This window comes from Corvus moneduloides, chromosome 7, assembly GCF_009650955.1.
Source record: "Corvus moneduloides isolate bCorMon1 chromosome 7, bCorMon1.pri, whole genome shotgun sequence".
In the NCBI taxonomy this organism is placed as follows: domain Eukaryota; kingdom Metazoa; phylum Chordata; class Aves; order Passeriformes; family Corvidae; genus Corvus; species Corvus moneduloides.
In genome coordinates, this window is record NC_045482.1 from 8,444,724 (window position 1) to 8,472,700 (window position 27,977).

General features: G+C 43.4%; 2 protein-coding genes across 3 annotated transcripts in view; one reads left to right on the top strand and one right to left on the bottom strand.

Annotated features, from left to right (window-relative positions):
* The window catches only part of GLS (glutaminase), a 62,609-nt gene extending 59,294 nt beyond the window's left edge, over nucleotides 1–3,315 (top strand). The window contains exon 18 of the mRNA XM_032114273.1: nucleotides 34–3,315. Coding sequence (XP_031970164.1) covers nucleotides 34–190 — 157 coding nt within the window. The 3' untranslated portion in view covers nucleotides 191–3,315. The remainder of the gene's footprint in view (nucleotides 1–33) is intronic.
* A 492-nt stretch (nucleotides 3,316–3,807) lies between these two features.
* Nucleotides 3,808–27,928, bottom strand: STAT1 (signal transducer and activator of transcription 1). 2 transcript variants are annotated; one of them, XM_032114267.1, is made up of 25 exons: nucleotides 27,827–27,928; nucleotides 27,390–27,529; nucleotides 25,146–25,274; nucleotides 24,372–24,516; nucleotides 23,592–23,690; nucleotides 22,203–22,298; nucleotides 21,466–21,544; nucleotides 20,743–20,834; nucleotides 20,365–20,516; nucleotides 19,948–20,106; nucleotides 18,834–18,926; nucleotides 18,337–18,396; nucleotides 17,143–17,172; nucleotides 16,963–17,056; nucleotides 16,027–16,068; nucleotides 15,467–15,550; nucleotides 14,814–14,912; nucleotides 14,201–14,336; nucleotides 12,329–12,384; nucleotides 11,075–11,169; nucleotides 8,911–9,050; nucleotides 7,587–7,772; nucleotides 7,018–7,093; nucleotides 6,498–6,600; nucleotides 3,808–5,917 (listed from the first exon to the last, which is right to left on the bottom strand). In XM_032114267.1, the coding sequence occupies exons 3-25, from the start codon at nucleotides 25,271–25,273 to the stop codon at nucleotides 5,894–5,896; spliced, it is 2,268 nt and encodes a 755-aa protein (XP_031970158.1). In that variant the 5' UTR covers nucleotide 25,274; nucleotides 27,390–27,529; nucleotides 27,827–27,928; the 3' UTR covers nucleotides 3,808–5,893. The 2 variants fall into 2 exon arrangements, with proteins under 2 accessions (XP_031970158.1, XP_031970159.1); XM_032114268.1 differs by having other exon boundaries at nucleotides 27,390–27,598; nucleotides 27,827–27,883.
* Between the last annotated feature and the right edge of the window lie 49 nt (nucleotides 27,929–27,977).

The following is a 27,977-nucleotide window of genomic DNA, read 5'->3' on the forward strand; positions in this document are numbered from 1 at the left end:
CTGATCTTAAAAATACTGTGCTGCTTTTTGTAGGTGGAATAACACTCCTATGGATGAAGCTTTACATTTTGGACACCATGATGTTTTCAAAATTCTTCAAGAATATCAGGTCCAATACACGCCATCAGAGGATAACAACGATGGGAAAGAGAACCGAACGGTTCATAAAAATCTGGATGGCTTACTATAATCATCTTCAGCTAGATCCTAAGAATCAAATCACTTACCTATTTAATTGTGGTATGCATAAGTAATGAAGAGCGTGTGTGTTTCTATCTGATAGTGGTATATATTTTACAGAAGTCTCTGTTACTTCAGTGTTACGTTGCAGGAGTTTCTATACGCACAGGACAAATCCAATCTCTTCAAAAGAAACAAAACCAACTAAGAATCTCCCTCCATAATGTGAGCAATATTACCTCATGCTGCATATAATTGATGTATAAAAATATTTAGCTGTTGTTGGCTTTACTGTGCACTATTAATTTATTTTTGTGTTCTATGTGAACTCTAGTCCGTGGTCAGGAACTTTTCTGCTGAATTTTTGTTTCTTTAGCCTTCTGTTTCCAGTATGGCCAGGATGAGCCAGAGTACTGTCAGGTATGAGCGTCAGTGAGGTTTTTTGAAAGCTGAGGATGCTGATGTACATTTAGGCTGGGTGTGTTAAGTAAGGATCTGCACTTATCTTTGGGAAAAAATAGAGAAAAGAATTCCACACAACCTTGTTTACATACTATAAATATCACAGAGTATATAGGTGACACTTGTCAATGGTCTTAGAGATAGTCTTGTCAGGGAATGTGTTTTAAGGTTTGTTTGACCAAATGACGTAGGGGAGTGTGACTTGTAGCACCGGTGTGTAGTGGGATTTTTGTTTTGGGAGTGTTTCTCTCCGTTCCCTTTGTCTTGCCTCCCTCCTCTCTCTCTCCATGTTCAGCTGCTAAAGTACTTCCCTGTGGCTGGGGAACTTGGGTGCTTCCACTCCGTGCAGGTGTTCCTTGCAGGTATATTTGCACTACAGCAGAACCCCTGGGGGGCTGACAGGTGCTGCTACTGGTGGCTGTGCCAGGAGCCAGCAAGGGCAATGGAAGTGCTGGAAAGGCAAAGAACTAAACCAAATACTACACGCCAATCTGAGCTCATTTAGGCTTGTAGTGAGGAACACAGATGGAGTGAAACAGCTTTAAGGAGCATAGAGCCAATCAAAACGGGAGCAGAGCAGGAGATAAGCCAGGTTTTTGGGTATGTTCTCTTCTTGCACTGCCATCAACCAGGGAGCAGGATATTGCATCACTGGGATTCCCCTGGTGTAGGACAGGAGTTCAGCACCAGGAGCACAAGTAAGTAAATGCCTTTTGTGGTGAACAGTGGAATTCAATTGTCTTGCCACTGAAGCCAGCGTGGCACGTGCCCCGTCATGGAAAACATAGATGCAGGTATTTGTAGTTCACAGAAGTCTAAAATTGCCACAGCTCCCTGTCCCACGTGCAATTGCTTCTGCCAGTACTGTGGCATAAAACCTCAGAAGTGAGCAGTCACTTAAGATATTCACAAAACACTACAGTTGTTGGACATAGGCAAGAATTTCAGCACAAGAGTTGTAGGCAGGAATCATTTAGCACATGGAAAAGGAGATTGTGCTTGAGAATTGTGTATATGGTGGTTTTTATCCTAGCATGTAGTGTACAAGTCATTAATAGGTCTCAGAGTTCAAATTTTCTGTGTTTTGGCACCAAAATCCTCTTGAAATAATGCCCAAATTCTTCCTAGAATGGCCCAAGCACTTTATAAAGATGATCTGAACCACATTACCCTCCTTTAGCAATGAGTACACTAAGGCTTGGAGAGAAGTAACTTCTCCAGAGCGACCCAGCAGGTCAGTATAGTTGAGAATAAATCCTTTCAAGTTCCTGTACAGTCTCTCGTTGAAATGCCATACTGCCTCCCTGCAGGGAGGACAAGCCACATGGAAAAGTGCTTGGTACTCATCACAAGCAGTGACTGTCTTCATGATGGTGAAATCTTTGAAGAGTCTGAAAGTCCAAAGCCCTCAAATAGCATCTCAAAGCTGGCTGGCATGGTTATCAAACACTTTTTCTCAAGAATCCTACTGTTCTTAAGCTAGTTGGGTTTGTTTTTTGGTTTGGGTTTTTTTGTTGTTCTTCTGAAGATCAGCTGTTTTTCTGAAGGCTTTTAACCCGTTCTCTTCACATCCTGTGTCACAGCCACCCCTGTTGTAACCAAGAACTAAATGAAATGGCCTCTGGCTCCTTGTTGAGCCACACCAGTCACTGGGTAGCACAAGGCCTCTTCTCTGCTGCACTCTGATCTAAATTCCAGCATCTTTTCTCTGGCAACAGATTTATTGGCTTCAGTGTAAAGGAATATTTTCAGATGGATCCTAGTTCAGAATTACGAATGTCAGTGCTAATCTTCCCTATTTTCCCCCTATTACAACACATCCTATAGCTTCTCAGAAAAATACCTGATTTTGCTTTATTTAACTGACATTGCATTGTTCAAACTGGTGTTTTTAAACATAGGTATATTATATAGTACACATGATATAAACAAACCAAAACCAAAAGAAGGATTTTAACTGAGCTAACATTGAAGATCATAGCTGTTCCTCAACTTAATGCTTTCGTACCGAGTGCTTTTAGCCGGTCTTAGCTTCAGTGCATTTTTGCTGGTTAGTTCTAGTATTTTCTCATTGTGAGAAGATGGATTATTTTGTAATGTTCAATTCAGCAATGCAGCTATGTAGACATGGCATTATTTATAAATATATGCAGTACATTGGTTTGGCTGTTTATCATTCATGACACTGACATGTAGATTTTACAGTAAATAGCTTTTGGTTATCTTTACCAACGCTGACTTCCTTATGCTCCAAAGAAGATTCCCCCACTCCTTTGTTTTTATGTCATATATGTTTCTTCTGTATCACAACCTAAAATTGTTCAGCTAACTTAATGCTTTGTACTCAGAAATATTGTCGTAGTCTTAGCATTAATTAGCCTATCTTTGTGAACAAACTTTATTGTACCGGATTTTTTTGCTTCAGAGCTGGACTATCCGTGACTATATTTACTGGCAGTGTACTTCTGGTCATTGTAACTGACTGGGCTGATCTTGACTTTTAGATTCTGTATTGTGGGGACTAGACAGTGATGAATGTATTTCTAGCAGTTTCCCATGAATGAATCTAAACTTGAGCTGTACTGGTTCTGAAAATGAAAGTTATTTATTTTAAGAAATAAAATCCAGATAGTGTTGCTTTTTACAGCATAATAAATGGAAATACCAAGATGATAGTGGTGCTGGTGGGTTTTATTGGTTATCTGTGTGACTGCCATTGAAATAAGTCTTCAGTCATGGGGAAGGCTGTCCAGGAAAACCTACTCTGGTCATTTCCACTGTGCAAAACATACAGGAAATCAGAATGCATTTATCTAATGTAGCCTTTTTCTGATTTTTGTTGGTGTTTATTTTGAAACCTACACTTCCAGAGCTGTGTCCTTTCACTGGCTGCTTTTTGTTAATGCTGGAATTCTTAAGTGGATTGGCCAGGAACTCCCAACAGCTCTAGCTTTCTCTTGCCTTACTCCTGCTATCCTTCATCACACCAACAGTTTCTTTCCTTTATTCTCTGTCTGGCTGTGCAGTTCATATAAAAGCCTGACAAGTGTGAGATGAGGGATTTTGTCACTTAGTTGCCCCAGAGAAAAACGATGCAGCACTGATCCAGCTTGGTAGCCTGCAGAGATGAGCCATAGATCAGTTATCCTACTGTGAGGACTCAAATTAGAAATTCAAATTCAGTTTATTGAAGTTTGTGTGGGGACAGAAACAAATTAATGAAGTGACAGAAGCAGTAATAAAACAAAGTTAACAGTCACCTTCTAAGAACTCTAGTGCAGGCAGACCTGCAACAATGCAGAGAATTAAAAGCTGCAATACTGCCTTGGGCTTCAGAGCTGTATCTCCTTAGTTGCACAAACGAGTTCAAAATGAGATACAGAGTAGTAAAATACTGACAGACACGTCCACTTTAAAATAGAAATGACGACAACACAAGAGAGAGAACAAAAGTGGCAACTAGCAGTTCCATTTATTTAAAACATATATAAGAATATTCTATGGAGGAAAAATCACTGCCTCCAGAACTACCGCCTCTGGAAGGACCAACCTGTGAATAAGGCCACTGCTTTAACTCTCACAAAACTGAAGTATAAAAGTAATAACATGTAGAACATGAATACAAAGCATAGCTCAAAAAACAAGTAACTTGGTTTTTGTATTAGCAACAGATGCACATTCAGCTAGTTACAGCAAGATAAAGGCATTAAGTCACCACTTGCTATTTCCTGTAGCACTGTTAATCTCGGTAACCCAGGGCACCAAAAATAAGTCAGTTTGGCTTTTATTTAAATTCTTGTGTTGGCAATGCTTTCATTTAAATAAAATACATGTGTTACCTGCTCTAGGTCCTTTAATTTTTCTTTGAAGCTTTTGCAGGGGGCACATCAGATGTCTTGGGCACAACACACCAAACTGAACCAGTCCTCTGCTCCCCAAACAGCAGCTGATGGGTCTGGAGAGGCTTTGGGAGGTCACCTTGTCCAAGCCCCTGCTCAGGCAGGGAGGGCCCCCACAGTGGGTGCCCTGTTCCTGTCCCTGGACAGGTGGGGTGCAGCACGAGTGCTCTGCAGCCCCTCTGCTCAGCTCCATGCCAATTAGCAGCCTGCACTAATAGGTACCCTTAAAGGGAGAGACCAGCTGCCTAGAACAGCCTCGCCTCTTGAGTTGTTAATTACCTTCCAACCTGCTGAGAAACAAACCTGTTCCTCCTCTAGTGGAAGCACAGCTTCATCCTTTAAGTACTGCACACTGCATATCCTGCAACCACTGCTCTGGATAAACTGTAACTTCTTCACCCTCCTGTGCCTTACCCCTAATTACAACCCACTTCATTAGCAAAGCCTGTAGAAGCTTTTAGCTATTCAAATTAACAGTTAAATAAATGCCCTGGTTCATAATGCACGAGAAAACTGAGTTCCATTCCCCCTGTTACAACCTAAATGGGGTCTGTATTATGGCAAAAGTTAGGAGTGACCAGATCCCAGCCTCGGCAGACTAAGCACAGTTAACAAAAACATACTTCAATTCCTTTTGCACTCTTTAAGAGTAGGTTCTCATTTTGTCTTATGACTCCAGTCTGCAGAGGCTTTAGTCTTGATTATACACCTTGGGTTGCAAGCTCAGCATATGCCAATGCAGCTTGAAGGTGGTGTCCTAAGAAATGCTTTTTATGAGAGAGATTGTGTGAAACATCCTACACAAGATTAAGCCTTAGGAAAACTGCAGAAGTGAAATGCAGGTAACATTTTGCGCTTTTGCTCTCTCAAAGTGCCATGCCCAGAAAAACTAAAAGCACAACAAACTTCAGCAGCACAGGGATTTGGTGGGGCATGTAGCTGTAGAGTGTTTTGCAGACAAAAATTGAAGGTGTAAGCTTTCTGAACAGAACCTCTGCAAAAGAACCAGCTTTTCTTTGAAGCCTCCTGTGTACAGTCAACTGTTTTAAATGTTTAACTAATTCCTTTAAACAATGAATGCACGTTTCTCCTATCACTGTCATTGAGGAGCTCACATTCCCATCCTGCTCTTCCTCCACTCTGGCACGGTATCTTGCTAATTAAACAAAGATATGCACGTAAGGAGGCTACTCAGGCTGCTGCTGTTGATACTCCCATTAGCTAAAATTGCTACTGCACCTTCAGGTTGAGAAACCAAGGAAGTGAAGTGTGTCCCCAAGGCATTGACTACAGCACAGGATGTGTGAAGCGAATCGGCCGTGCTAATGACGCAGGGAAAACTCAGCCAAAGCTCAGAGCTGAATGTGTGTACACATCTGCAAGGAGAAAAGGAAACCTCCATGACACAGGCCGAGCCCTAGTTCCCAAGTCTTTGCTCTCCACAGAGCGTGACCACGTTCTGCCCCAATCACACCTGATTCCCATCTTAGGATTCAACTACTCAGGGTGGGCAGTGGGAGGGATGACTTTAACTTGTTTCTTTTTCTGAAGCACACCCTGCAAGGATGGCACTGCTCTGTTCACAGGCAGTACCTCACCAGCACTGGCAGGGCAGCACTTCCAAATTGCACTCCTGCTCCGGGCCCTCCCCACACAGACCCCACAGGAAGCACTACTGTGATCCTCCTTCCTCCCTTCCCATCTTCCCTCCACCTGCAAGGCACACACAAGAAGCTTTGCTCTCCTGTTCTTCACCCCCCTCCCTGCAGACAAGTGGAAAAAACAGCTGCTGGCAATCCCAGTCTAACTCTGGATCCCCAGCTTTTCCTATCCATGTGAGGAGACGTGTTCTCAAGTGCTTGCTTAGGTGTCTGAGGTATGTCTGAAGGGGGGGAAAAAAGGGGAAAAGCAAGTTCTGGCTCAACCCCCTGCTCCAGGCTGTTTCATGATACGTACCACAGTATCAATGTCTGCTGGGTCCACCATCCGAGACACCTCATCAAACTCCTCGGGAGACATAGGGAGCAGGTTTTCTGGAGACTGGAGCCTGGAAGGGTGGCTGAGGGAGAAGAGCAGGGGTTCAGCGTCACTGAAGGAATGAGGCACAACTGGGCTACCCTGTCTGGCTCCAAGGCCCAAAGGGCCACTAAGGAGGCCTCTTGTGAAGAACAGCCTGGCTCTAAATGAAAACTCAGGCTATTCAGGGGTGCACATCCTAACCAAAGAAGTCCAACAAGTCTTTGAGAACGTGCTTTTCAGGAAATTACTTGCCAGTACAACTACCTGCAAGTTTATAGGGTTTATACCTAAAAATGGTGTTTTGAACACAGCACTGCATTAATGTGTTGTGATCAGATTCTCAAAGAGGAAAGACTTGACAGGGGCACCTACAGGTTAAATACTGTGAAGAAGCACGAACTACAGCTAAAAACTTACGATCAGTTCTTAAAAATCCAGCATTTTTGTGGGAACTTACACTTCAGATACAGAGATTAACTCAGTCTTGATGTAGCCGTTTCCCTTGGGACCATCCAAATCCATTGGCTCTGGTGCTTCAAGGAGAAAAAAAAGCTTGTGGAGTTTTTTTTCAGCAATTTTATGTCACATTTTCATCTTTATTATACCAAAAATATAGCCTATGACCCAGATAATGTGCAAGTCTCTCTGTCGTGCAGTTTACAGCACTATGGTTAATTTATTCCATTTTTAGTCAGTTTTCCCTTTCCTCCTATAAAAGATGGCAAAGAAACCCCTCCCCTAACCAGGCACGGTCGGGGCTGCTAGTGGGAACCTACATTTCTGAAACAGCTCACGGGCTCACATGACAGCTGGGTTGGAGGGCCAGTGACAATTACGGGTTTCAGTTTTTTGATCTGATTAGATCTCATGTTGTGCCTCTTTGTTAACCTCTAAACATGGGACAGGCTGCCAAGACATTGAGGCCAACTGCTCCCCTTCTTTGCACGCCACAGAAATGGTACAGTGCCCCAGTAGTTCAGGAACAACCAGACAAGCTAAAAGACACAAGCCCCTCACAGCACTCACCCTCCTTAGGCCTGGAGTAGTATTTGCCAAAGGCGTTGTCTTTGGGTATGTTCGGGTACAGGAATCGCAGCGGGTTCTCAGGAATGTTTTCAGCTGCCATCACTTTGTAATTGCGGATGATATCAGGGAAAGTCACAGCAGAGAGCTCCTTCTTGGTGTAGGGTTCTACTGAGTGGAACTGGAGCTCTGCAGAGGAGAGAAGCAGCAACTCTTAAAGGTGGTTTCAAGGTTTTTTCTGAAAGAGTCCAGAAAAGCTGCAGCCACTTCCCCAAATTCAGAGTCCACATGAGCAAAAGGCTTGCCTGAATGACACCTACATTGCTGCAGTAAATATTTCATGCCTGTCAAAGGGAGCATAATTGTTCTGTGGGGTAGGGAGGCACAGTGATGGTTCTTGGCGTGCTTTGTATTCAGAATGACTGGTGTGGCTTGTCCATGGAAATTAACTGCAGTATTTCATTAACTGCAGTATTTCATTAACTAATTCAGGTTGTGCTACCTTTTTAACCTTCTTCCAAATGATGTAATTCAGACTCTGCTGCCTATTAGGAAGTTTGATCCAAATACACCACTTGAGGCTTTTATGAATCATCAAGAGACACAGATAAGCCTTCCTGAATGCTCCAAATACTATCAACCTTTTGCTTAACTTTTGGATGTCTCAGGTAGCAAAGGGAAGAAGCCAGACAAGTACATTCAGCAGTTTCTCTTCCACCTGCTGCCCTGATTTGGGCTCATCAAAGTGTCAACAGCTGTCCCATGCTGGCAGGGGGGGCTGTGTAATTAGTGTGGTAAGGGGAGAGCCCTGACTGGGTACAAGGGAGGTTATAACTTTCTGCAGCTGTGATGGCTCCAAGCTTCCTCAAGATGAGAAACGAGTCCAGCTCACTCTTTCAAAGAAGCAAGCTCTTCATTGATCCTTTTGAACAACGGGAGGAAGGAGAACTGCTTAGAAAATGAAGTATGTAATTTACCTAGGCAGAATGTGGGAAGGCAAGAACAAAAGCTCCATTTGGGTTTGGAAAGAGATGCAGGTGTGTGTGTACTAAAGGCTGGGAGAGAGCTGAAGGAGGCATGGAAGACAGTCCAGGCAGTTTTTCCTACCCAACTTCCAGCACAGAAGCAGAACCTGGGAAGTGCTAGCTGAAACCTTGATCAATTCATTGTGTGGTTTGAGTTACCCCAAGTATGGTGTGTCCCTGCTATTGCTTGTGCCCTGCTGCTGCAGGGGTGTTGTGCTGGTCCTCAGGGTGGAGGAGAAGGGCATAAAGACTTCTTGTTCTGATGCAAGTACATGAACAAAGGTTCTCGGCTGCTGACTTACCATTCTGAGATCCCTCTACCCAAGTAAAGGTGATTGCTCCCTCCCTGCTGCTTTCACTGAATCTCAGTAAAAATGTTCCTGGGCTCTGGTCCTTCAGTAGAGCACGTTCTCTCTCTTTGCTGATGAAACCCATGATGCAGCTGTAATGTTGAAAAGAAAGAGCTGAGTTACTCCTCAACATAAAACCTAAGCTGTGCTGGGCTAGCTAGGAAAACTAAAAAGCTTTCCTCACTTAAAAAAGATGAGTACTGCTGAAAGCTTCATGAAGGCTTTGTCCCGTGAACAGCTGGCAGCAGGACTGACTGACTGGCTGCAGTCAGGTGGTGATTCATGCCCCTTGGCTGCCATGAATCACCACAGCTTCCCTCAGCACTCTCACTTTCGCCTGGGGGCTTATACAAATATCTTTCTGAACTTGGAACAAAAGAGATTGTCCATTTTGCTGTCAAAGCTGGGCTGTGCAAGCAGAACTGAAGTTGCATGTGTGTAACAAGGTCAGATCCCAGCTAGCAGTTAGCTTTAGCTTCAAAAGAATGCTAAGGAACAGTTGTTTCTCCTTTTTGGCTGATGAAACAAACTTTGCTAGCTGCCAGATTACACTCTTAGAGGTGTGGGGTTTGCTTTGGTCCCTGTGCATGTTTTCTAGAGGAGCTGTTAAGCTTGTGTGACTGATTCACTATGCTCAACAGATGCTATTACATGGACAAGGAGGCTGGTGTGGTAATTATAAGAGATTGATTGATTTGGACAGGTACTGGGGAGGGAGCTGTTCAAGTCAGTACTAGGGTATAACCCTGGCCAAGCCCCACCTGTTTGGTTTTGGTTGCTTTGTTGGTTGATATTTTGCTTTTGATAGGGTTTTTTTTGTTTGTTTTTTCAAAGGTCAGAACTTCTCTGCTTCTTATTCCTCAAAATACTCCATCAATAATGAACTTTTGAGTACTATGACTGTCCTTGTGTGCATTAAGTTAGGGAAAGAGGGTTTTGCACAAAAAAATACTAAATAATCATAATTTTGCTTAGAATTTCAGATGCTGTAAACTGCCCTGTTTTACGGGGTTTGGGGGTTTGATTGGTGAGTTTTGTGTTTTGGTTTAAATACCATGCTTTAGGTAACAAATGCATTCAGCAGTCAATATCCTGTGTATAAGGAAGTCTTTTGCCTTCCTATCTCTCAAGTATGAAGAAAGGCAAGTGTTCTTGAGGCTGTACTACCCTTTTGTATACAAGGGGAGTCTCTGCTATTCAAGCCTGTACCAAATCCACATGTAATCCCAATCCCAGAACTGACACTCTGCTTCAGTAATGGTGGCAAATATTCCCACTGCACTGCAGCCCCCTCATCAAAGAAATGGGGAGGTTTGGGGCAGTGAAACAAGGCTTTGAAGAACTCTCCTGGACCTGGGGGGGTAAAAATGTGAAGCCCACTGCTGAATGTAGCAAGACAAAGCAATCCTGCTGCTGTAGATCCTGCAGAACTGTGGGATACTCCACCGTCAGTGTGCTGTTTGATGAGGTTTCATAATGTGGCTGAAGCTAAAAGGCAGGATTGTGACTTTGGATAAGCCTAGTTTGGGCAGAATTACTTCTGAAATCGGAAATCCCAGAATGAAAAGTTTACTAAACCAGTATTAAAGGGCAAATGGAACTGTGTTCCCATCTGGCAGAGTCCCTCTACTTAGTAATAGTCTTAAAATAAGTGAAGACTGCTGGGTTCTGGGCCTGTGCAGGCACAGGCATTCCAAGTCTGGCTGCTGCCACCTCCAGGCAGCTCACACTAACTCTCTTTGGGCAGGCAGTTTGGTTTTTTTAAAATCATATCACTATGACTTGTACGTCCTTGTGTTTCAGTTTTTCTTGGCTGTGTTCTAGGATGTGGAAAGAACTGACTTACAGTGGGAGCAGAGGCAAAACAAAATATAATCTAACATTCAAAGCCCTGCTCTGTGACTTAAACGGGACAACTCAGTCACCTGACGTTCCTGCTTCTAGCAGTTGCCTCACCAGAGGTTTCCTCAATACTACAATCCACTTGCTTCAGATTCTTCTGGTTTCAAGTTCCACTCTCTGCACAACCAACCACCCAGCAGCTGAGGGTGCAACTGCTGGCCTGAAAGTGAGGTCTGAGGCAATGACCACATCTTTAACTTCACTCAGGTCTTACCCATCATTCCAGAGACACAGGAGATGTTTCTTAATAAGCTCCAGGATTCCCTCTATCCACAGCCAAAAGGGGAAATTTTTATCATTTATGTTTTCCTGAAATTCAGAATATGGAAAGGCAGGGATGGGAGTAGGGAAAACAGGGATAATGAGACATGAGTTTCATTAAGCAGAGAGGAAAGCAAGGTTTCAATCCTGCCACTGTCTACTTGTTCTTGTGTTTTTCTTTTCTTTTCTCCCTTTTTCTTTTCTCCCACCCTCCCTATATTCTCTTATGACTCTTTTTCTGTCTCTCCAGGACAGGAACTATTGGTAATGAAGCATGTACTGAATCTTAAGGCAAGAGGAGAATGAGAAAAATGCCTGTCTGAGCCTCCAGTACCCACAAATATGTGATCCATCACCTCTCACATGCAGTAACACTGGTCTAAGAGCAGAAAAAAGGCTCTTGTTCCCTGCCTGGGTGCTACCCTTACTGAGTTGTTGGACATGCAAACCCATTCCCTTGGGGTTTTTAACTGGGCTGGCTAGCAGAAGATTTAGAGACACTTTCTGTTGAGACTTGGATCTCAATTTCTCATGAGACATCCACATTAATGAATTTCAGTGCTTGTAGGTCACCAGAGCCTTGCTCTTCCCCTGGAGTCTGCTCCTGGTTGCTGTGATCGCCTACTTATCTGTATCAGTTTAGGGTCTAAAGCTAAAGAAAATATGAAGAGCCCTCCTGTCTTGCTGCAGCCAGGGCTGTGAAATTGCATGGTGTGGCTCTCTGTCATCATACTGACCCTCTCGGCCACCCCGTGTTAATCCTCACCCTAATCCATTTGCTCCTGGCCTGGGAAATGTCCTTCACTAAGATACAGAAGAATTGTTCATCTTGCTGATTGTTTTGTTTACGTTTTCTGTAATAGTCAAAATGGAGAACTATTCTATTAATAGCAGCTGCATTAATAATAATGAAGGTGCTGTGTTTGAAAGATACATTTTTTTTTCCTATGGAGTTTACATGGATCAAAAGCAGTCTCAAAATCATCTACTCCTTGCCATTGCAAGCTCTTTTGCCTCCTTCTGCCGCTACTTTAACCTTGCCACCAAAGCCTCCCATAACTATGTAAGGTCTAGAATAATGAGAGGATCCTACAGAGAAAGAAGGCACCCTGGGGGGAAAAACAAACAAAAAAAGCCCAAACAAAATCCACAGTAAAGTAAGATGAGACCCCCTCTTCCATCTCAGCTTTTAAAACTGAGCTCATACCTTGCAGAATCTTGTCCAAGGAATAAGGCCATCCTGAGATCCTCCGTTTGTTGGCCCTGAACACAATACATTTTACTTCAGTCATGTTCCATAAGTTACTTAGTAAGGCTAGAAGTACTTAGAAAACCAAGTTCTGAGTTATTATTTGGAATTCAACTGTTGAACTACGAAAGAAAAGGAAGGGCAGGCTGCTGTGCTTTCACAGCTAGTGCAGGGGAGGGTGCAAAGTTCCCTCTGGGAGGTTTTACGATAACCAGATCTGTGTGAGCAGCCCTTGCGTAATGGGAGCCAATCCATCCTGACACTTCCTGTGCTGCGCTGCACCAAACACTTGCCAGCTTCAAAATGCTTCCAGGAAGGAGGCTGAATCCTTGCATAGTTCTTGCCTGCACAAGAAGACTGCAGCCCACAAGCTCCTCTGCAGGGGCTCAGCAGACCCTGCAGTATCTCTCTAAGATTAAGCACTTTACTACCTTGATTCTGGTGACCTGCAGGCTTTTGCCCCAGAAACTCTTGACTCCCAGGTCTACCCCAAACACAGACTCATCTTACTCCTGTTGCAACTGTTTCCCCCAGCCTTGTTTTTATGTCCACAGTGTTTCATAACCATATCCAAACCACAAAGAAAAGTCCTGTGCTGTGACTACAGTAGCTGGAGCTTTGCAGACCCTGACTGTAGTCAGAGCCAAATTCTTTCCATTAATGATCATGCTATGGCTTCCAATAAATATGCTTTTCTCCGTCATTTTTCTGAAAATGAACTGGGTTAGGGAGCTTGTTACTGATACTGCTTGGTGTTAAGAGATCAAGATTCTGTCAATTTTCACATTGCAAAACCAGCTACAACCAGGTTGTAGCCTGGCACTCTGCTAGTTCTGTCTCCTCCTTGCATTGAGGAATCCTGAATCTACAGTGTTCAGCAACCAGGATTTTTTCAGCTGTGTGATATTTTTATCTACAGAGGTAAGATGTAAGGAGCAAGCCTACCATTACCAGAGCTCGACAAAATTCCTGTAGTTCTGACATGCACATTTGCCATAGAAATATATCACTGGTCTCCTTGTGTTGGTTAATTAAACAAACAACAACAAAAAAATCATTCTCCTTGTAGAATTTTGAAAAGTAATCTATTAAAAATTAGCAGCTTTTTGTCAGATCTTATGTCTTGGGGGAATTAGAGAGTGGAATGCTGTACTTGCCACCTAGACACACTAAACTCAAATACCTTTTAAATATAACTTTTTCCTGAAACTTAAGGTCGGTGAAATATACTGAATCAACAGTATTTTTCATCTAGAGTCTACTGTGCAAAATCAGTAGCAGTGGCAAGTGCCCTGCCTATTCAGGCAAACTGCAAGGAGTTTGTTTCCAAACCCCATGGCTGATGAGGCTTTTACTAAGGACACTCATGTGGGAGATAATTCTATTTGATATCCTTTAGCAGTTCCATAGTGTTTGCATGTTGATATTACAACTGTGTTTATGCAAAGTGAATCCCCACTGCAGCTCAGGGCATGCACGGAGTTAAAATAAATGGAGGTGGATTTAAAAACAAAACCCAAAAGATGCCAAGAAACATCCACTTCAAAGACTGACTAAACACGAGTGTTACTTCAAAAGGCAGAATTAGGCCCAACTGGTGTTGCTCTAATGCATAGAACTCCCAAGTTAGAATGGCAGATTTTTTTAATGACATGATCTCATTTACAAACTCTGCCATACTGAAAAGCGGAAAATACTTAATTGCTACAAAGTTGTATTGTAGAAGGTGAAAAGGTGTGAGAGGAAATGAAAACTTAAAATAGGTTGCAGGAAAAGATGCAGAATTAGCTTCAACTGAAACAGGCCATCTGTGATGAAAGCAGACCATACCAAGAAGCTTCTCTCCCAGCATGCTCAGCTGATCTGCATTGAGTCCTCTCTTTGTTACAGAAGAAAACTGCCAACTCAGAACTTCAGAAAGCTTAGACCACTTTGCACAAGGCGGATTCAGAAAGAAGGACAAGTTCTAGAATGAAACAGAAAAATACAAGCTACATAATACACGTAAACATTCATTTTGGAATGCCACTTGAACTTATAAAAGTGTATTGTTGCCAAAACAAACTCCAGAATTAAGAATGGATGTCAGCTTGAGAAGAAGCTCTGCAGAAGCAGGCAGCTATTCTTCCAGGCACTCTTTACCAGGAAAAGCAATCTCTGGGGCTCTGGGTATGTCTTCTCCCAGTGGGCAGAATTGCTGGATTACTCAATGCACCATAATTGAGTTCTTGATTGTTCATTTGTCATAGTGTATATCCTGAATACATCCTCCCCTAATCTGGGTTTCAAACATTGCTCTGTTTAGGTCAGGGAAGTTGCTGCCCCTCTCTACCCCTGAAACTCATTAAGAGTCATCTGCAGAGCTAAAATGCAGCAGCCACTTGCATACAATGCTTGAAAATTACATATAGTACCTGATAAAATATTGTTTTCCTGCAAATACCTTGGGATCAGTAGACAGCATGTTGAACCACAAGATAGAAGCCCATCCACTGGGAAGCTGGCTCACATTTGAGATCACAACAATGGGAAGGGATGTGGTCTGAAAGGGGCACAAAAGGAAACATATCAGGTTACCCTGCACTGCTGCCACAATCCTCCTTGAGATTATTCACAAACCCATTTCCATTCTAATTCCCTGCTTGCACAGTCTTGACTTTTTCAATAGAGGTTGGTATGTAGGGGAGAAAATATCAGTATGATGAAATACTAGAAAGAACTTGGGTAATTTTTATCTAATAAAGACTTTAATGTCAGTTATGACAGCACTAATAGTGACAGTAGAGTTCATAGCACACTGCTTCTGAAATAAATGTAAACTGATAACCAACCCTGTGGTTTAAGCCCTCTAGGTATCAGACACTTTTGCAAAGCGCATCTATTCTTATTTACCCAGAGATCTGACAGCATTCTCTCTCTGTCTCTATACACAGTTGTGAAGTGTCATTCCCATACTTTGAAATAACTGAAAGTGCTTGATATCCCAGTACTTAAAAAAAAGAAAAAAAGAAAACAAAAGAGAGGAAAAAAAAGTTAAGATTGTCAGCATGAGTGACACACAGGAATTGAGGTCCGTCTGTTTCATCTAAGACATACCTCTAGGTCTATTACCAAACCAGGCTGGCACAGCTGCGTCTCAAAACTCAGAGAGTGAAGCTCTTCTGTTACAATGAGAGGACCCTTCAAAAAAAATAAAGGAAAACTTTTCAGGGACTGAAAACTCCTAGGGTGAAGTAGTGGGGCTTTATTATGGGGAAAACCCTTTTTTGCCCACAGTCGTGCTCTAGACCTCAGTAAGAGCTTACAGATCAAAGTCAAGTGACAGTGCTGACTTCCTAGAACTGCCTCTCCAGGCATGTGTTTTTTGGTTTTTTTGTGGCTACTACCACCTATAAGCCACATAAAAATCAGTGCTTGCCAGGAAGTCCTGTTAAAGGTAGATGCCAGTGTGGGAGAGTCCCTCACTGCCATTCTGGCTGTAGTTCTCCTTGCAGACTGTTCCTACATGGATCCCTTTGTAGAAACACTGAACTCCTCTCCTATGATCTCTCATCCCATGTGTGTCTTCATGGGTCTGATCAGAGAGCACTGTCTTAAATGAATGCCTTGTTAGTATTATGCTAAAACTTGACAAAGAAAAGGTTAGTGCTGCTTACCTCATTTGTTCTGCTCCCTGCATTTTTCTGTTCTTTCAGTTGCTGCAAACGAACAAAAACCTCTGTCACTCGTTTATGTCAGCCACAAATGGAAGTGGTAGAGGAGGTTTGCATGCTCCACTTGCTCAACTGTATGCAAACTTGCTGCACTAGTGCCTGATTCTATTTGGCTCTAAGCTGTGGGAGCCAAAGGATTAAACTGTAGGTAACTACTACGCCTTTATAAACTGTTCATCTGTGAAAAAAGATATTGCACAGTTATGATGCAATGCCTTTATGTAAGAGGCCTTTTAAGAACAGAAGCAGTATGAAATCAGAATCAGATGGAATATTGGTTTATCAAAGAACCCCTCTGAATAGGATGGTAAACTCTAAGCAGTCTCAGTTGTGGTCAATGAAGAGAGAGTTCCATGTTCCCTGGTCCTGGACTTGCATTTTTCCTTTCCTGTGGTAGGAAGGAACCAATCTGTTCCCTCACAATGTGCAGATCAGAAGTGTGGTACAGTCTGCTGAAGGCACTGACTTCCTTGCAGCTGCCCACTCCTTGACAATTTTCATCTTCCAGACTCAGAGCTCTTTGAACTATTCCAAGCTTCCCTACCTGTGGGCCTTCCTCTGAAAGGCCCAAACCAGCCTTTCTAGGCTTTTTTAACTTCCTCCTACAAAGAACCCATTGCAGCATAATCTGTATAGCAGAAAATAGTCTTGCTTGCATTCCTGTCCCTATTTCAGTGACAAGCAATCATATTTTGATTGAAACAGGCCAAATATTTCAAAAAGGAAAGCACAAAGAAAAAGGAGATAATCACAGTTCCTCTTTACACAAAAGTAAATAATGACTTCAATAACAAAAGCCATTTGTTTCCTTCCTACCACACTCTACCAACAAAATTAAGTGGCTGTATCAGTAAAAGAAAGAAAAAACCAACCCCCTACCAAGTGCCTGAATTCTGCTGCTAGACTTCCATTGGTAGATTCTTCCATGTTCATTACTTTTGTGTTTGTTCCCAAAATATTAAATTTCCTGAACCTACACAAAGAGAGAGAGAAAATGTAATTAAATCTCAACTTTGTTGAAAGAACCTAATAAATATACAAAACTCTGATGCCACCTACCCTTTGACTGAGTTCTTCTCAGTTACATCTCTGTCAAGAAAAAAAAAAAAGACAAAATAAGAATCTTTTAAAGATTCTGCCAGAGACAGAGAAAATGTGCATTTTTTAGTAGCTGACAGAGCTGACTGAGAACTGGTAAAATGCTTTTGTGAAATTCTTGTGCAAAAGATGAGGCAATTGGTTCAAGCAGTCAAAATAAATACTGTGCTACACAGCCTGTGTTTTACTGAGGCTTAATATTGCTATGGGGGCTTTATAATCAAAGCAAGTACTTTCTTTTACTCTATCTATTTTTTTCTCTTGTGCTGAGGAAAAAAGAATATAGTTCTGCTACTCTAAATCTGCTTTAAAACTTGTTGAATAAATTGCTGCATCACTTGAATTGGTTTTCCCAGCACTTGGGATTCTACTGAGTTGCATTCTGTCTAGCGCACTTCTCAAAGCCTCACCTCCCACAACCACATAAGAACTTTTTTTTTACTTTTTCCCTATTCTATGCAAGTTTCTGGACCCTAAAGCCATTTCAAGTGAACAAAATTACTTGGCTGAGAAGACAAAAACCCACTTGCTTTCTTGAAAGCACAGTCCCCGTCATTATTTTGGATAGCCTGTCATATTTCTTTCCATGCCCTTGAAGTATGGAACTGCTTACAAAATACAGAAGGTTGGTATTAAACTGTTTCAACTGCTGTGATTTTTCCTCTGATTGAGAACATGTCCTATGTTACAGGTAGGCAGATTATACCCCTAACTCAAAGGCTGCTTTAGGATAACCGTATTTCTTACTAGACACTACCCAAAAAGTAAGGTATTCTAGAGACATGACTGAATTATGTGACTGGAAAGGGTGGAGTTCAATTCGACACTTGTCACCTTGTGCTAATCCAGGTGAAACAACCCAGCAGAGCTGTGGCTGTTCCCCACGTGCTGCCCTGTGCCTGATTTAGCAGTAGTGAGCTCTCCTCAGAGGAGATGACGGTGAGAAGCTGAAGCCATCTGCCCTTTGTGACATGTCTCTGGTGTCAGAGATTTAGAACAAGGGAATGGATAAGAAAAAGGGAAGGATGTACTTGCTGTCACAGAGAACCAGCCTGCTGCTGGCCTAGTCAACACTTACAATGTGACTGCTCTTTGGTTTCTGAACGTGGGGACTGTTTACCTTTACATAAGATGGATGAAATAAGTGCAACATACTTATCAAATAAAACTTTCACTTTCAAGTTGTAGTTCAGTTCCTGCAGTTTCACCAGCAATCTGGAAAGAGAAGTATTTTTTTTATGTCAGCAATTGAAAAAGATGGGTTCTCTTCTATTGTGTTGCTTACCACAGATATTTAAGGAGCATGCTTGGGGCCACGTGCAGGCTCCAAGCTTGCTCCGTACCAGACAGCATTTAGAGATGAAACTAAATGGGCAAATGAGTTACTCTTTGGCATGACAAAGTGCTCTGCACTTGTTTTCTTGCTGTTTGGTTGTGTTTGTTACACACTCAGTACACCCCACTTCTGGTAAAGGGTAAAAGCTGAATGTGAGTTAAACTCTGCCAGAAGAAAGCCCCTGCCCATGGCACTTCCCTCCTCCTGGCCTCAGTCCCTGGGCTACAGGACAGGCCGTGCAATCCCCCTGGCTGTGGAAAGCCAGTGACAGGAAAGCCTTACCACAAAACAGGAATAGGGAAAGGGGAAAACATACCTCAGCTTCACAGTAAACTGTACTCCTGTCTTCAGGACTAGTGGCCTCTGAGGATGTGTTGGCATGCAAGGCTGCCTCTCCACCACAAAGGAGCTATGGGAAGAACAGATTAAAGGCACTGTGGTTTATCTGTGCTGTCCTTAAATAAGAAACCACATAAAAAGTGAACTTTAAAAGAATGCTGATTTACCAGTAATACTACACACTTTATTCACTCAGTTTCTATCTACACAGAGGTGTGTGCATCAGTTCCTTTCAATTGTTTCAATGGGGCTAGAAATAGTGATTTTTAAAGTGCTGGCTTTTCTGCAATACATTGACAGCTTGAGGAGGGAGATTGCTTCATCAGACTTCCCTAAAATCAAACAGCAAGGAAACACTGTGCTGTAATTAGCACAGTGCAAGTGAAGAGTGTTGCTTTGTTTGCCATTCCCAGGACTTCCTGAATTCTTACAGTGACAGTGCTGTGTAAAAACAGGTGCCCAAGGGATGGATACACTAGCAGGGGATTTGATGAGGGCCAGCTAACCCAATGAAACAAAACTTCTGGGGCTAACTGGTTCTGATACACCCCAAATTTTTATATGCTGTGTGTGTACAGAATAGGACTCTGATCTTACGTGAGGCAACTACAAGCTACAGTACCTTGCCTCATAGAGGTGGTACAGAGGCAGGGCTGGCCTCCCTGTGCTGGCGGCAAAGATGATGTGTCCAGTGACAAAGGATTGGAGAATCTAGTGTGTATCTATCTTGGGCACAGCTTGATGCAGATTGTTTCTTGCCTCTCTTCACCTGAACTCTGCAGCGTTGAAGCTTGAAGCAAGAAGTGGACTAACAGACTGGGAGTTTGACTCTGTAATCAACGTGTACTGCAGCAAAGCATCTGCTAACTTCAATAATGACTGATCACAAACCCTTTCCACAGGCCTGAACCTGTGGAAATCCTAGATAGAGTAAATCTCAAAAACAGTAATTCAGTTTAATATTTGTGACAAACTTAGGAAAACCTTGGAAAATGAAAAGTTACTACGCAAGAAATACTGAGGGAACAGTAGGGAAGGTGCTCTTCATCTATTTATTCATGTAACACCAAAAGATCCTTCTGGTCTGTTACCTTTGGATGAGTTGTTTGAAAAGAGTGTGCGTTAGGTCCTGCAGAAATTGTTTATTTTTTGTGATGGGATCAGGGTCGTAGGTAAACTTCTGTTCCAGTTCCTCAAGCTTCTTAAGCTGCTGACGAACTTGCTGTAGACTTTCAGCAACAGTGGTGAACCTAAAATTGACACGATCTTGTTACTTTTAGCATGTTTTTGTATTTTTCTAATGCAGAGGCACCAGCCAGGTGACTGTCCCCGAGGATGTGGCAGAGCTTGGAGAACACTTCATGCTCACTAGAAATATAGTTAGGTAATAAAATTAATGTAGTTATAGTAAGACAGAATGAAAATGGATAATATAAATCATCAGTATATTTCCTAGATGTGGTGTTCCTTCATAACCTGGCTCAAACGCAGCCTTACAAAAGACTTACCAGTTCTGCAGCTGGTCGAGGCAGGCATTGGGTGGCCCACCAATGCATGCTGTCTGTTGCCTGTGCTTCCACTCCACCAGCTCATCATTAATAAGGGCAGTCTGTGTGTGCTCTGTGCTGTGCAGCAGCTGTACTATCTTATTCACCACCTCCTACACAGAACATGAGATTACCCTGTTTATTAAAAATACATCATACAGGAGAACTAAGTACTGTTTTAGCTAGTGCTCATCTGTCTTGCAAAACTCTGCAAAGACCCCAGTTCAACTGACATATTAAAAAAAACTTTTCTACTGCTATTTTATGTCAATTCAATGAAAATGAACATGTGCTTAAAATGAAGAGCTGCTGACTTCTGAAAGAACACTTGAGCACTACCTTTCTCTTGAGGTCCAGGTTTAAGAACATCTGCTGGAGACTCAGCTGTTCTTTCTTGTACTCCTCCTGAGACGTATTACTGGACTCGTGTTCTGTAAAATAAGTCCAAATTGTGAACGGGAGGCTGCAGGAGTGCTGAAGGACGGGTGGGGAATATGCTGGGGGGAAAGTGGACAAATACAAAAAGCAAGATTGTAGCTCAGTGCTTCCCTAAGTACCTTCTGAACGTGTCCCTGTTCTGAGGGACAGTCAGCTCTGCCCAGCTGTGGTGGAAACTAAAGCCTTTTCTAGAACAAAGAATTCGACATCAGAGACAGATCTGTATAATGAAACCAGTGTGGACTCCGTGTGTTTCCCTTGGTGCACAAGAGCCTACAAAACCTAAAGCTAGTCTGGCATTTGTGAAATACAAGACGGCAAAGGGAAGCCTAAACATCCCTAATTAAGTGTATGGCTGAATGGCCACAGAGCCTACAGGGCTTGCTACTTCTACTGGCAAAGGGCTGCAAAGGACAAAGGAATGCTGTGTTAACAGGGAGGCTCTCTTACTTGGAACTAAAGACAGATGCAGAAATTTAGGTTTCAGTGCGAAACAGAGTTAATAAAGGAGGGACATTACCAGTAAGTTTGGCCGTGCATCATTAGGCTCAGTGTCTTGACATAAAGAGCAGTTTACTCTGACAAACTACATGCAGTAGGGGATGTCCTTGAAAAATTACTTACCTCTATTCTGCAGGGTTTTACATTTGAAGTCATACTCATCTTGCATATCCTCTAATGCCTTGATGTCCTGCTCCACATCCTGTAATGCATGAGTGAGGGTGGCCACAATTACTTAATATTTTCAAGTAATGCAAGACTACATCTGATGAGGAACTGCCTGGTACTAGCCCTTGACAGACATGAAGCCCAGTTTTGTTACACTGCTTTTTCCTGGAACTCCCTAACAGGAAATATTCCTAAATTTCATCACCTATTCATCGTTCCTACTTCTCAGCTAGCTGAAATCTATTAAAGTGTGGAAGTGCCTTTGTGGTCAAGCCATGTAAGTTCACAGAATTTAGAAGAACCTATGCTACAGTGGAAAAACTTAGCACACAGCATTTTAAACTTTCAAATTCTTAAGTACTGCTTGGAGAAAAGCTTTCTGTTGTGACTGTATTTATTAAGACAAACATTTGTATGCTAAAAAAAAAAAATCTTCTAGTCAACAACAAATTGGTCAGTTACAATTTAAGAGGTTTTTTTCCTCAGTTGCTAGTATTTCAGACAGGTAAAATGCTTTTGTTGCTAAAATTTAGGCACAAGGTACTTTCTGTCTTCAGACAATCCCTGGTTATAGACTTGAAAGCCCCTACGTTACTTTTATTTGTCACTTTATCAAGTCTAATGTACTACTGAAAGCTTTTCAACATCTGTGAATCAACAAACACTACTATGAAAAGTTATATTATACTTACCGTAACACTGCTTTTTATAGCCTTAACTTTGGCATCAAGCTCCTTCTGTTTGTCCAGCATCCCAATCACAGTGTTCTGTACATTCCCTACTTCCATCTGAGGGAAGAAGCAGTACAAGTCAAAACAGAGTGACCCATACTTTTTTCATTAATGTAAATTAGTGGCTTTTGTTGACAAACAACCTGAGGAAGCATGGCTCTGATAAACCATACTAAAATTTTGTAGTATAAGAAAATCAAGTTCAGGTAAATTTGAAAGAAACAAACAAAGTATTTATTTTGGTAAACTGCCAAAGGTGGTTCCCCATCATGGATTTAAGTCAGTGGTGGAAGTGATGGCCAAGCTGGATTGGGCATCAAGCAACCCAGTCTAGTGGAAGGTAGATGATTTCTAAAGTCCCTCTCAATCCAAACCATTCTGTAATTCCCTTTCCCTTTTCGATGACCCCAATTTATTGCACACTGGAAAGGCAGCAGCAAGTGCTTTATGTCACGTGCCAGCACTGAACAGCTGTGCTGCAGCTACAGGGGCTCTGTCAGAGTCACACTCTGAGAGCAGCTGCTTTGGACACTGTTGCAAAGGGCCCCTTGTTGAAAGCCCGTGCCCAAGTGCTCTTCCCACACTGCACATTCAAAGCCCTGCTATAAACTGAGGTATTTCAGCACCGGGAATTAACATGCTTGGTCAGTCATCACTTTATTTCTACATAAATGGATTACAGCTATCTATACATTTTTGCATGCCTTTCCCAACTGCAGAATTTTTACTGCAAAACAGTTATTTCAAAGGAAAAAAAAAAAGGTGAGAAGCTGGAGAACAGGTGACGAAGGAGAAACTATGGCTTTACCTGTAATTCAGAGGAAAGAAAAGGGCTTCATTAAAAAAACCACCCCAAAACCCCACCAAAATTAGAAAGAAATACTTGGGAGACAACTGGGAAGGAGAATGATGCATCATTTTCCCAGAGTAAGTCCAGAGAAGCATGCTCAGCTGCTTAACAGAGAGTAAACTGGGGAGTAAAATGCAGAAGAACAAACCTATAATCTTTCTGGATACGTAAGTTAAGCACTAATTATTAAAACAAAATCCAATTAGCATATCAGGCTACATCGTACTACAGAAGCATTAAAACAACCAGCATAGCTTTTACATCATTCAAGGAATAAAAATTATTTCCTGGCCATTTATTCTGCAAATGCTTCATTCATGAGAAAAAAGCCATGCTGTCCAGCTGGTACATATCAGCGCTCACTCATCTGTTTTTTAAGGAACTTCTTATTGTGCAGAGAGGGAACAGCCTGTTTCCCCTGACAGTCTTCATCCACTTCCCTTATCCCAAATAACAGGAAAGGGGAGATACAACTGCAGCAGACATTTCAACACTGTTACCTCATTCGACGCCTGGGCACTGTTCAGTATTTTTCTCTCTTCTTTCAGACAGTTGTAGATGATCATTGCCATGTGTATCGGGTCTTCTTGGAAGTTATCCTAGCATTAGAGACACAGTCTATTGTTAAAGTTCATACACATCATTTCTTGTCCTTCAGTAACTTTCAGATTAGCAAAAAATAGGGAATTACCAGTGTGTGAGCCTCAGGGAACACACTGGTCATAGCCTGCTGAAGGATTACAAGCTGTGACAGCCACAACCAGCTCCAAGAACGAGTTTCTATTGTAGTTCATTGGCATACAAAGAGACAGAATTGGCACAAAACAACAGGAAAGGGTCAAACATTACTGGGAGATGTGGGATAATACCCTACAGTCCTAGAGAGAGCTCATCCCTTATGAGCCATCCTCCCACACCTTGGTATGGCTGCTGGTTTAACACACAGTCCAGGCTGGATGCAAATTCAACGTTATCGTTTTACCTGCATACAAACTGGAAATGTGCTACAGACTGAGTACTGCCCTGCTCAGGATGGTGCTACCCTGGGGGGTTTTCTTCTTCCTGTAGTTCTCAAACTGTAGCTGTTCTGATAATTAAACTGTAACTTTCTAACCATAGCAAATCAAAACAAAAATGGAGCAACACTTGAATTCTGGCTTTTAAATCAGGATTCTCACACATCCTCTACGAAAACCCCTCATGGCAGGGTAGTTGCTTGGAGGCATCCAACTGCACTGAAGCAAATCAAGCAAATGTATATATATAGAACCCAGGCGTACCTGAAGATTACGTTTGCTTTTCCTTATGTTGTGCTGCAGCAAAAAATTGTTTTCTATCAAGAATCTGCTGAACTGATCATCAAGCTGTGACAGCAGGTCATGGAATAACAGCGTAGCAAATGAGACATTGCTGGCGGCATGTTCCCTAGAATAATTTAAAGCGTGCTTGGGTTAAATACACTTCCAACACAAGATCCAAGAAATACATACAGGTGTACTTGATTTTTAATCCCCAACTCCAGTTGTAGAATATGCAAGTAGTGAGAATTAGCTTCAAATGCAAGCCAATTTCATTCTCTTAACTTTGACTTTACTTTCCTCGATAAAGAAATGTTTTCTCTCTATTCTTTTTGCCACATTCTCTTCAAATTCATTTACTCATGCCATGCACGTCAGGAACCTAAAAGTGACCCTGATGCACGTGCATGTTGTACCACTCTCCAAAGAGAAGACACTCCACAGAAACTTTTGCAGAAGTTCAGTCTTTGAAGAGTGAGAGACTGAGCTACAAAGGCAGTAACTAATTGGTCTTAAAACAGCCACCACTGAGAGCAATGTGAGCAAGGACACTTACTCCAGGTATCAGGCCCCTCTAGAAAGCCCTGAAGAGGGGCAGGAACACATGCTGTAGTATCCACATAGCTACCGAAGCATCCTACCAGCAAAGGTTCACCTAGCAGCTTGCTTCCCCAGCATTCTCCTGCTGCCTGTAACTGCATGTCTGAGGGCATTGCTTATCACACGACCCAAAGCCTAATAAACTTATGTGCTTACCAGTCCTGGTTTTCCAGCCACTGTGCCAGGTACTGCCTGATCTCCATAGGAAAGCTGTCATCATATAGCTGGTGAACTTGCTCCAAAAACTTGGAATCAAGTTGCTGCAGCTGATACCACTGAGTCATCCTGAGGAAGGGGTGAAAAAACAGCCAGTGTAAATGTTTAAGGAGTATTTGGACTGAACGAGTGAAAAACAACTAATTTAAAGTTTTCATGAACATTGACAAAATTGGAACATGTGCTGATTTTGGCTGGGATAAAGTTTATTTTGTTCACAGTAGCTAGCATGGGGCTGTGTTTTGGATTTGTGCAGGAAACAGTGTTGGTAATATAAGGATGTTTTTGTAACAGCTGAGCAGGGCTTACACAGCATCAAGGCCCTTTCTGCTCCTCACCCCACCCCACCAGTGAGGGGGCTGAGGGTGCACAGGGAGTTGGGAGGGGCACTGGGCAGCTGACCCCAACTGACCAAAGGGATATTCCAGACCATGTGGCATCAAGCTCAGCACACAGAGCTGGGGGAAGGAGGAGGAGGAAAGGGGGAAATTTTGCATGATGGGGTTTGTCTTCCCAAGTCACTGTTAGGCATCATGGAGCCTGGCTTTCCCAGGATGGCTGAACACCTGCCTTTTGCTTTGCTTGTGCACGTGGCTTTTGCTTCACCTGTTAAACTGTCTTTATCTCAACCCACAATGCTCCTCACTTTTACCCTTCTGATTCTCTCCCCATCCCACCACATAGGGAGGAGGGGAAAGTGAGCGAGTGGCTGTGTGGTGCTTTCTTTTTTTTCTCCTTTTCCTCTGAACCCCTTTTCATGGCACTTAGAGTACTGCTAGTGTTACTGCTCTCTTGCTTAGCAGGGATATGGGAATGAGGACCTGTGTGTTTGATACCTGTACCCTGCATAATTGAGGTCCTGAACGTGGAGTATTGCCTTTTGTTTGTGCGGATGTATTCCCCATCACCCCCCGCCAGAGCGTGCATGAAAAATCAAAGAGCCCTCTAAGTGCCCATTTTCAGTTGCTTTGTGTCCACACTTGCCTGCTCTGAAAATGGACTAGTTCTCAAGTCACTTTAAATGTTGAAGTACTGGAAAGATGTTTTGTCTATGTGTTTTAGCTCTCATGATCATCTTTTCAAGCTAAATTCAAGTAACCTTTCCAGCAGATACAGGATGCTTAAATGAACTAATATTGTACAGAATAGCTTCTCTCAGTCCTAACACTTTTGTGACAGAGTGGCTTTATGGTCTCTGGCAGCAGATCAGTTAGCCTTACAGGCTGCAGGTTATCACCTTGTAGTGGAAATGGCACGTAAAGATACATCCAAGGAACAGTCCAGGCCGAGAATACAGGTGATGAGATGCAAATCCACTCACACCACTCTTTTTTACTGACTGCCTAAAAGACCTGTCCAAAAGACCAGGACAGCATCAGGGTGAAGGACTATTTTCTATGCTCCTTCCTGCCAAATCCTTTAGTGTTTGTATGCCAGTGCCCCTGGCATGTGCTATGTGTGAGAAACAAAGTAGTTAAAAATGTTGTTTAAAGTGAGGGTTTTGAGGCTTTTCATGCGTGTGCTTTTCAGATTACAGGTAATACAGCATTTGAATGTGCTCTAGCAATCCCAAAAAATGAGACTCCATGACCTCCCTGGGTAGCCTGTGCCAGTCCTCTGCTACCCTCAATGTAAAGAAGTTCTTTCTCATGTTGAACTTGTGTTTTAGTTTGTGGCCATTGCTCCCCATCCTGTTGCTGGGCACCACTGAGAAGAGTCTGGCACCATCCTCTTGGCACCTGCCTTTGAGATATTTATATGTAATGATGAGATCCCCTCTCAGCCTTCTCTTCTCCAGACTAAACAGGCCCAGCTCCCGCAGTCTCTCCTTGTAAGAGAGATCCCTCATCATCTTTGTGGCCTCCGCTGGACCCTCTCCAGTAGCTCCTCTTGTTTTTGTACTGAGGAGCCCAGACCTGGACACAGCACTCCAGATATGCCTCACTAGGGCCGAGTAGAGGTGGCTGATCACCTCTGTCAACCTGCTGGCCACCTGATGCACCCCAGGACTCCTTCCTGGCCCCTCTCTACCTCATTTTCTGCCATTCCCGGGGGATCGCGGCCGATCCACGCGGCGGGGTTCGGGAGTAAAGGACCCGGCAGCCGTCCCTACCCTCGGCCGGCTCCCTGCCCGCGTTCCCCTCGCTGCCGGCCGGCTCAGCCCCTCGGCTGGGAGCACCGCACCTGTTCAGCAGAGGCTGCCCAGCGATGCTGGAGGCATAGGATCAGCGTCAGCGCCGTGCCGGGGACAGGGGTCCGCTTCGGGCGCTCCGGCGCTCCCGGGCAGGGCAGGTCTGGAGATGCTGATGGACGGAGAGTGAAAGCTGTGGACAAGGAGCCAAGAGTCGGACTTGGGAGCAGATGCAACAGATGACAGAAGAGCAGGGGTGTCCCTGCAAGGAATGAAGACCGCTAGAAGATATCTCCCGCTGCCCCTGGTGCAAAGACACTAAAGCACAAAGCTCGGTGTTCCGCGGGCAGGGACAGTCTGAGGAAGCGACAGTTTTAGTTACACCGGGCATTCACCCCGCCGGCCCCCGAGCTGCAGGCAGTGCCCGGCAGCACCCCGCCGTGCCGCTCCCGGCGCCATCCCCCCGGCCCCTCAGGCCCGCTCCCCTCACCTCGGGTCCGGCTCGGCAGTGCCGCGCTGCCGGCTGCGCTCGGGGAGCCGCGCGGCCAAGTGCGCATGCGCGGGGGCGGCGCGGGGGCGTTCCCGGAGCGGGAGCGTCACGTGACTTCTGGGAAAAGCAGCGGGCCGGCGAAAGCGAAAGC

Excerpts from the sequence above, each read along its gene's own strand:
- STAT1 (XM_032114267.1), bottom strand. The coding sequence starts at position 25,273 with ATGACTCAGTGGTATCAGCTGCAGCAACTTGATTCCAAGTTTTTGGAG. Across the intron at positions 18,397-18,833 it reads CAGTTTACTGTGAAGCTGAG|ATTGCTGGTGAAACTGCAGG; the intron begins GTATGTTTTCCC and ends TTCTCTTTCCAG. Across the intron at positions 11,170-12,328 it reads CTTGGACAAGATTCTGCAAG|GAAAACATAAATGATAAAAA; the intron begins GTATGAGCTCAG and ends TCTGAATTTCAG.